This window comes from Nicotiana sylvestris, chromosome 9 (assembly GCF_000393655.2).
Source record: "Nicotiana sylvestris chromosome 9, ASM39365v2, whole genome shotgun sequence".
In the NCBI taxonomy this organism is placed as follows: Eukaryota; Viridiplantae; Streptophyta; class Magnoliopsida; order Solanales; family Solanaceae; genus Nicotiana; species Nicotiana sylvestris.
The window spans coordinates 16,765,617-16,775,631 of NC_091065.1; the positions used below are offsets into that span (position 1 = coordinate 16,765,617).

A 10,015-nucleotide genomic window follows, 5' to 3' on the forward strand; every position below is an offset into this window, starting at 1 on the left:
CAATATTAACCAAATAACTAAAACTAATTACTGTGTTGGCGAAAAAGCTCAGAACTCATAAGCTGAATTTTTAAGTCCTGACTGGGGTTCTCGAGTTGAATCGTGGCGCATTGAACAATCTACTTCAAATTAGTGTCTAGCTGCAATCTGCCGAGAGTTTATCGAAAATATAGCTTGTAAAGGTATGCAAGATTTAATATTATATATATATATATATATTATCCTAATGTAGCATCCTTGATATTTATCTAGTAGACATATCTAAATATTCTAGAATGTTGTGGGAAGATAAGACATCTGGATATCCTAGAGTATTGTTAGAAGATAAAGTTGCTAGAATCTTCTTTGTACATTATCTAGAATCATCCATAGGCTAGCAGAGGCGGATAACCTAAAACTGATATACAATATCAAACCGACTAAAGAATAAGTATCGATATTTAATATATAGTTAAAAAGTAACTAAAGACAAACACAATATATGAATATAAACATTATCATTTCAATTGCACTCGACGAGTTGTCATATTTTGAAAACGATCAATGATCGCATCATTAGATACACTTTCAAATACTTCATCCTAAAAAACAAACTAAACAATCATTCAAAAAGTCATCACCAATCTTGCTTCGCAAATCATTTTTAATAAACTTCATTGAAGAAAAAGCCCTTTCAACCGTTGCAGTAGCCACAGGTAATATCAAACTCAGCTTCACAAGCAAATAAACAAGTCCCCATGTCTTGTAAATATTTATTTTAACCAATGTCTTTGACAGATCACCCAGCGCTTTCAAGTTAGAGAATGCATTGTCCATTTCTCGCACATAGTCAATATAGTTGTCAAGCTCATAACTAAGATCTTCAAGCTTAGAAGCGGGGAACTCATTTGGATAATATGTAGCAAGTTTCATAATCTTGTTTTTATCATAATTCGCAAAAGAATCATCGGGACTCAAACTAGCCATACCAAGAAGCAGAGAAGTATTCACTTCACTAAATCGACTATTAAGCTCCGAAAGTTGCAAATCAATAGTAGCACAAAAAACCTATACGTACAAATGATGGGAATATGTAACAGTTGAGCTTTTACGCTTCGACTTTCCAAGTGCATACTTCTCATCCATTTTTGGGATCACAATACCATTCTTATCACAAAACGAAGAGACATCTTCTATCAAAGAATTCCATTTAGATTCTCTCATTGTTTGCAATTGCCTCTTTGTAATATCAATAAGTTTCATTGCACTAACAATATCTTGATCTTTTTTTTGTAGGGCCATATTCAAATCATATGTAATTGCTAATAGTTTTAACATCAAATGTAATATACAAACGAACTCATAAGATCTTATATCTTCCACTAGATTTTTGGCTAATGCTTTCTCCTGATAATTTGAACCCTCATTTGCAAGAACTCCAAGTATATGAACAATCGATGAGATTAAAGAAACAAAGTTACGCAATGTCTTAAAGTGAGATCCCCAACGAGTATCACCTGGTCTTTGAAGCCCAAGTTCTTGGTTTAATCCACTTCCTGTATGAACTTCACCAAGCACTAATAACTCATCTAATTTTTTAGCTTGATCATCTCTAAGCATCTCCCTACGCTTATAAGAACCTCCAACAACATTCAAAATATTAGCAAGAATGTCAAAAAAATTATTTACATCATGGTGTTTCTTTGCAACAACTACAAGAGTCAATTGCAACTGATGAGCAAAGCAATGTATGCAATGTGCCGAAGGATTATCTTTCAGAATCAAAGTTTTAAGACCATTGATGTTTCCTTGCATGTTACTAGCTCCATCATACCCTTGTCCCCGTATTAAAGATGAACTCAATGAATGTTGTAAAAGCAAAGAATATATTTCATTTTGTAATGCATGTGCACTTGTATCTTTAACATGAACAAGGCCAAGGAATCGCTCAATAAGTTCACCCTCTTTATTGACATAGCGCAGAACAAGAGCCATTTGTTCCTTATGAGAGACATCTTTAGACTCATCAACTAATATCCCAAATAAATCCCCATTCAAGTCTTCAATAATTGCTTTCACCGTTTCTTTTGCACAAGAATTCACAATATCTTTCTGAATATCAGGAGAAGTCATGGTATTATTTTTTGGAGCTTTTTCTAATACCACATTTTTCACATCTTCCTTCCTATCTGCATACCATTTTAAGCGATCTAAAAAATGGCCTCTCCTAGTAGAAGTTACACTCTCATCATGGCCCCGAAAAGGAATTCCTTCTTTCAAAAGATACCTTATCACATCAATTGAAGCATTCAAACGAACTCGATGATCACTTTTAATTTTCTCAGATTGTTTGTCCAAAGAAGTTAGAATGGATTGTTCTTGGTTCATTAAATCTAGCATCATATTGAAACATCGATTATGAACACTACCCACGTTACCCACATGTGAATTAAATCTTTCTAAAGCTTTATTCCAACCTCTAAAACCATCCGTTGTGAAAGCATCACCTACTTTTTTTCCATATCCTCCAACCTCATTTTTAAACAAGTAACAACATAAACAAAATGTTGCATCTTGTTTAATGCTATATTCTAACCATTGAGAACATGAAATTTTAAACCATTGAGGATTAAAGTGACGCATTATTCCCCCAAAATCTCTTTTTGGAAAGACAAAATCACGGGGTTGACAAGCTCTATTTTGTATATAATTTCTCCTTATACGGTTACGTAAATTAGGAGGATATTCTGAAATTGGTTTTCTTTTAGCAGGATCGGGCTCATAGTAGCACACTTTATCCGATGCTTGGGAATGATTAATATTGTTATTAATAACTGGACATGGAGAACTTGTCAAAGGAGAGCTAGAAGAAGTTGCAGAAGCTTGAGCTTGGTAAAAACTCGTGATCATATCGACTTTTGCTAGAAAAACCTAAAAATCACAAAATAGAAATTTACTTGAAGTAAAAGAGTAAATCATCATGTACTTTATTTCAATTACAAAAGTATGAGACGACATCTAACTTGTGTCAAGTTGCATCAATCAACACCAAATTTCCAGATTCAAGCAAACATCTTCATTGTCTGTTTCAATAATTAAAACCGTGCTTAGTTGTCTACTTGTCTTATTGATTTGATTATTAGTTATGACAATTTACTTCACAAATTAATAGAGGAAAAAGCAAAATTTAGGACCCTAAGATTCTTTCTTTGCTGGTCCCAAAATAAAACTAATGAAACTTAGAACTTTTGTCAAGATGGGTAGGGTTGGTGTGAAGCAAACTTTACCTCATGAGATAAACTGACGAACCCTAGCAGAGGAAGCAGCAGAACCCTAGCTTTTTCTTTGATTTGGGAATTGGAAGAAAACCCAGCAGAACCCTAGTTTTTTTTATTTGGGAATTGGGAGAAAAAGTTTGTCTTTAAAAAATTAAAAGCCAGAAAGCCTTTGTTAAACAAAGAAAGAAGCAAAGACTTCTGTTAAACAAAGAAAGAAAACGAAATAATGTAGGAGTATTAAAGAAAGAAACACGTTGCTTCTATTAAACAAAAGAAACTTTAAGTACTTAAGTTAGAAAACGATGTCGTAGTAAAAAATGTATTAAAGAAACGAAACAAAAAAAACACTGCTTTAGTGGGGAATCGAACCCATATCTTTTTCCAAAGAACCCACAACCCTTACCATTGAACTCATACCTCTTTTGTTACTGGGTTCAGCATGATATATTTATATAGATGTGGTAAATATTTCAATACAAATACAGGGTTTCGAAAAAAGTCACTGGGTTCGCCCGAACCCGCACCCACTACTGTACCTCCGCCCCTGTAGGCTAGTATAAATAGGGGTTGTGTTCATTTGTAATGAAACTAAAAATCAAGAAAGCCTACTTTCCAAAACAAGTTTTCCCATCTAAAATCTACTAGTCTTGCAAAGCTCGTGCTGAGCCCGAGCCCCAAATCAAGGCAATAATAATTAATGATAATAATAACAACAACAACAACAATAATAATAATAATAATAATAATTTGTGTTACGTTTTTAGGCATAACTTTTTTATGATCATCGCTTCTTACCCATTTATTATTCAGTACATTATTTATGTTTTCTGATCATATCATTATATAATATTAAAAGAAATATTTATAAGAAAACAAATGTGCTAAGGAATAAGCATATATCACTAGGACAAAGGTGACTTGATATTTATTAACATAATTTAAAGTATGCAAAATGATTTCAAATGGACTATAATCATAGATTAAAGAAGATATTTTAATATTTTATGAATTTGTGAGCATATTATTTCTATTTAGAGGTAGAAATAAAGAAGATATTTTAATTGATTATTTTGGTATTTATTGATTAACTACTCATAATTTCGTATGACCATAGTTTATGCCATAAAAAATATGGTGATTAAAGCCTAGGTTTAGATGAAATTCAGAAAAATTCAAATTTATTAAAACAAAGTCCAAGAATTAACTTAGATTATCATTAACTCATTAATGCTTTATTTTTAAAAGAAAATTCCGATACCCAACCAATTAATGATTATATGATTTCTGACAAATTAAATTATTTTAAGAAAAATATATATCTTTGTTTCAATAGCATGTGACCATCAACCGTATTTAATAAATGTGAGATTACAAGTTGATCACTTGCTAAGCACTTCTCCCTTTTCTTTTGTTCTATCCCCATTTGATTAACTAAATTGGATAAAATTTAAATATTTTTTAATTTTATTTTCAAGATTCTAATCTATTAATTTTAGAAAAGTTTTGAAATTTATTTTCTATTGTATAATTGAGTTAAATCACTAAATCTAAATTATATTTTCAAAATAATTTTTCTATTAAAAATAAGACCGAAGAGAAATTTAATTATAAGTTTAGAATTATTATGAAAATTTGATCGACAGGGTACTCTCCCATTATCAAATAAATTCTTCAAGGTTTTTGTTATCAGCATTGTAGATTTATCTTTGTGCATAATTAGTCATCATCATTCACAAATTTTCAAGCATTTTTGAAAGGCTCAGAGAATAATATATTTACCAAATTAAATATAGGAACCTAAGCAAAAAATAAATAAAGTAGGGGCAAAAAACTTATGGTGCATACTTCACCTGCAAAAAGTTAGGTTAAGGAGCTATGTATTACCAAAAAGGGTTTGAAAGTATCTTGATTTATTAGAAACATATTTTTGTATATGAAGTAATAAATAATAAATACAAGGACATATTTGAAAGAGCAAACCCTTTTTGTTGGCAAGCTAACAAGATAGTTACAGTGTAGCTAAGGACTACAAAACTCTTTACATGGTCCTTTATATATAGTAGTAATCTTCTCTTTTCAAGCTTCCTCTTCTTTAGTTGAAATTTCCAATCTTAGTTAATGATCTTGCGCTAGTAGAATGTTTCCAAATAATATTCTTCTTCTGCTATTCTTTACATGGTATCAGTACCATAAGACGACTTCTGGATTTCAAGGTCGGGTTAGTGGTTGATTCAACTGGTTTCTCTAAATGGATTTGGATGGTCGTGCTAATGGATTGGGGTTTGAGTTATTGAACCAGTCCAACTATAAGGTATGGAAAACTTGTAATGAACCTTGTTGGTGAGGATTTGTGGGAAGTTGTCAATGGGAGTAACACAAGTGCTCCTGCTGACGCACCGAAAAATAGCAATGCACGTAAGAAGTGAAAGTAGATTAATGCTAAGGCGGAGTTTATCCTAAAGAGGTTTATCTCTCCTAATTTATTTGATCATATTATAAGGTGTAAATCAGCTCATGAAATATGGAGGACCTTCGATCGACTGTTCAACAAGAAGGATGAAGCTCGGCTACAGATTTTGGAGAATGAGTTAGCTAACACCACTCAAGGTAATCTCTCTATCGGTGAGTATTTCTTGAAAGTTAAAAAATTGTGTTTCGAAATTTCTCTATTGAATCCAGACGAGGCTACCTCTGAAGCACAAATAAGAAGAATCATTATTCGTGGTTTAAAGCTAGAATATATTCCATTTGTTACATCGATTCAAGGATGGGTTCAACAACCATCTTTGGAAGAATTTGAGAATTTGTTGTCGTCACAAGAGCTACTAGCCAAACAGATGGATGGTGTATCTATCAAAGAAGGGGAAGGAAATGCTCTTGTCGCCGATAAGAGAAACTATAAATGGAAATTAAGAGATATCATGCACTTTCAATCCTCAAGTGGTTCAAGATCGCTAGGAAAGAAGGGGGAATCTTCCAGTAATGGTAAAAAGCTTCTAAAATATTACCGTTGTGGCAAAGTCGGGCATATAAAAAGATATTGTCGAGCCAAAGAGAGCAATATGGCTCAAACCAAGAAAGTTGTTGAAGAAGAAGAAAAAGAAGAAGACTGGAAAAGTGCTTCGCAACGGAGACTCAAGTAATAAATGTCATGGCTTCCATAAATTTTGAAAGAGACTGGATTGTGGATTCAGGATGTGGGCACTATCTCACTAGATATCAATCCAAATTCTCCACCTTTCACGAATACAACAGACAAGATATCATTGTTACAGCAGATAATAGGTCCATGATGTTGAGAAGGAAGGCACTATTGTGATCAACGAGAAGCAAAAAGACACTATCACCCTCAACAATGTCTTTCATGTTCCAGGAATGAAGAAAAATCTATTTTCAGTTGCAAATGTTCCTCCGAAATATCAAGGTACTCAAGGCAGATATCGTTCACTCAGGTAAGAGAGTTAACGATTTATATGTCTTATCTACCTCTAATTTATATATTGAGAAAATGAGTAGCAATGATAATACACATCTTTGGCATGCTAGACTTGGACATCTAAGCATGGATAAATTAAAAGCCATGGTAAAGTTAAATCTAGTAAAAGGTTTGCCTAACTTAAGAAATTTTGGTGGAGGAGAGGTTTGTGAAGGATGTCAATATGGTTTGCATATCGGATTCCATTAGACAGATCCTTGTCAAGGTGCAATGCCCAACTAGAACTTATTCACAGTGACTTGATGGGGCCAACGAGAACTCCTTTATTTTCAGGTTATTCTTATATGCTAATTTTCATTAATGATTTTACTAGATTCACTTGGGTTTATTTTGTGAAGCACAAGTCAGAAGTTTTCAGTAAGTTTATGGAGTTCAAAGAAACAGTTAAAGGTGAACTCAATTCCAGAATAAGGCGGTTGCGAACTGATAATGGCGGTGAGTTCACATTAGATGAGTTTCTTTCCTTTTGTCATCAGCATGGCATTAAAAGAGAGCTAACATGTGCTGACACACCACAACAAAATGGAATGGCTGAAAGGAAGATCCGACATTTAACTGAGACATGTAAGAGTTGACATAATGCCAAGAATTTACCTAGAGCCTTGTGGGCTGAAGGTATGAAATGTGCAGCGTACGTGATTAACAAGATACCGCTTTCTCCAAACAATATGAAGTCTCCCTATGAATTAATATTTGGAGAAAAGCCTAGCGTGAAACACCTCAGGGTTTTTGGCTCTATTTGTTATGTTCACATTCAGGATTCTCAACGGAGCAAGACAGATGTCAAGGTAAGAAAATGCATATTTGTCGGATATGATGAAAGAAAAAAGGGATGGTAGTACATGGATTCTAAAACTCATCTCTTTGTTGTCTCAAGGGATGTCATATTTGATGAAGTGTCTTTGTATTATGGAGCTGCATTGGATGGAGCGAGTTTCAAAAGCTTAAATAATGGAGATTCAAGCTTGCCCATTGCAGATGCTTCTCTAGATAATACAAATGCCGAGGAGTTAAGAGAAAGGGGGAGTCCTGGACCTCAACAACATGAAACTCAACAAGAAAATGATTCAAGTGGTTTGGGAAGGCCAAAAAGAACTATTATCAAGCCACCTCGCTTCATAGATAAAAATTTTGTCAGTACGTATTCCTATTTCTTTGCAGGACCAATTGATGATGAAGAACCTTCCTCATTCGAAGAAGCTAAAGGAGTCAAAGAGTGGGAGCTTGCTATGGATGGTGAAATGGAGGCTCTGATGAAAAATCAAACTTGGAGCCTTGTACCAAAGCCGAAGGATGTACAACCCATTTCTTGTAAATGGGTTTACAAAATCAAAAGAAGAGCAGATGGCAGCATAGATAGGGCATAAAGCAAGGCTGGTTGCTCGGGGATTTTCTCAAAAGTATGGTAAAGATTATGAAGAAACTTTCAGTCCGGTGGCTAAGATGATCTTTGTCCAAGTTGTGCCAGCCTTGGTAGCCTCCCATAATTGGAAGTTGTGAGCACGTGATTTTTGCCTCATACGAATTACTCCAAAATAACTCCCGAAATTAGGTCTTTTCTTTAATTATGTGTTATTTTTAGGAAATATTGTGCGGTTTTCCTGTTTGTTTGCATAGGTATGTGTGCATGTGTAATTTAATTAATGCATTTAAAAATACAAAAAATAATATAATGTAATATGTGTTGCATGTGCATTTAGGAATTAACAGGTTTGTTTTAAAAAAAAAGGAAAGTCATAAAAAATATGTAATTGTTGTAATTTTGTCATTTAAATGTGCCCTTGTGTGATTTCATTTTCTTTGTTTTGTGTGTTAATTATTGTAAGTATTAATTAATATTTGTAGTTGTATTTAGATTTTACAATTAATTAATTAGGAATTGTATTTAAATCAGAAAATTAAAAAAAGAAAAGGAAAAGAGTTCAAAAAAACAAAGAAAGATTCGGACTGGGCTTGTTTTAGGCCCAAGAATTGCACTTCCTACCCAGCCCAGATCTGTCAACCCAAAAGCCATCAAACAACGTAGTATAGGGCAAGAGCTACGTCGTTTTGATGGTGCCCGTCTAGGTAATCTCAAGACAACCAAACGACGTCGTATTGGCATTTTCCATCTGGACCGTTGATCAAATAGATCCAACAGTCTAGTTTAGTTCTTTCATTAAACCAAACGACGTCGTATTGGCATTTTCCATCTGGACCGTTGATCAAATAGATCCAACGGTCTAGTTTAGTTCTTTCATTAAACCAAACGACGTCGCATGATTGTATTTAATCGGGACCGTTCATTGATTTTTGATCTGATGGTTCCAGGCCTTTCCCCATGACCCGACCCACCTGCGTCTGAGACCGACCCATTCCCCAACCTAAACCAAACGACACCGTTCAGTTAAATGAGTTGATCCAGGCCGTAGATCTTACCTGATCCAACGGTCAAGATCAGACCACCCCTCCCCTATATAAACTGAATTCATACCCCAGCCCCCTAACCAAGCACCCCCCTCGCCTTCCTGTTCATCATCGTCTCTGAGACGACACCCCCCCAAACCCTAGCCGCCCTAGTTCCCTCTCACCTGAAACCCGGCGGCAACGACGCCGCCGGTCACCACCTTAACACCCCTGAATCACCTCGACCTCTTCTTTCCAACCATCACCATAACTCCCCTCGAATCAGGACCCAACTCTTCGAATCTTAAATCGAAGGTTGGACTGTAAACCCAACCATCTCCGATGATTACCAAACTAACACCCAGTGACCTTCCAGCCACCCCCAACACAGATCCTCAAACAGTTTGGCTCGAATCATCTCAAAGCTGCTCGAATCTTCATTTGAAGATTCAAGCCAAATATGAACTTACCCAGATCCATCCCAAATTCATACCAGGTGACCCCCAGGCTTCCCTCACCCCTAAAACACCATTGGTTCCTTTCGAATCTGGCTAGAAACACTCAAGCCCTAAATCTGAAAAAAACGGAACCCTAAAATTCCGAATCATGGAATCTGTCCAAATTAATTGAAGGGTTGGATCTAATAGACCTTAATCGAGGTGTTCTCAATTGAGAACACTTCAATTAAAGTCTGTTCGACCTCAAAATGCTTAGGTCTGAGTTCGAGCCTAAGTCAGAATATTTCTGAGGTTCTGAGGTATTTTACTTTTATTTTCCTTCATTTTTGTATTCATGTTTTTCTATCTATGTATCTGTTTAGTTTAATTTTATTAATTTTCCATTTTCTAGCAATTAATTCTGCTCATCTTCAGTGGAC

The 10,015-nt window shown here is 34.8% G+C and overlaps 1 protein-coding gene across 1 annotated transcript; it reads right to left on the reverse strand.

The window, feature by feature from the left end:
* Positions 1-576: 576 nt before the first annotated feature.
* LOC104245744 (uncharacterized) lies at positions 577-4,680 on the reverse strand. The gene is made up of 3 exons (XM_070156866.1): positions 4,630-4,680; positions 1,058-2,910; positions 577-958 (listed from the first exon to the last, which is right to left on the reverse strand). The coding sequence occupies exons 1-3, from the start codon at positions 4,678-4,680 to the stop codon at positions 577-579; spliced, it is 2,286 nt and encodes a 761-aa protein (XP_070012967.1).
* Positions 4,681-10,015: the final 5,335 nt, after the last annotated feature.

Excerpts from the sequence above, each read along its gene's own strand:
- LOC104245744 (XM_070156866.1), bottom strand. The coding sequence starts at position 4,680 with ATGGGGATAGAACAAAAGAAAAGGGAGAAGTGCTTAGCAAGTGATCAA. Across the intron at positions 2,911-4,629 it reads GCTTAGCAAGTGATCAACTT|GTTTTTCTAGCAAAAGTCGA; the intron begins GTAATCTCACAT and ends TGTGATTTTTAG. Across the intron at positions 959-1,057 it reads GTTACATATTCCCATCATTT|TTTGAGTCCCGATGATTCTT; the intron begins GTACGTATAGGT and ends TGGTATGGCTAG.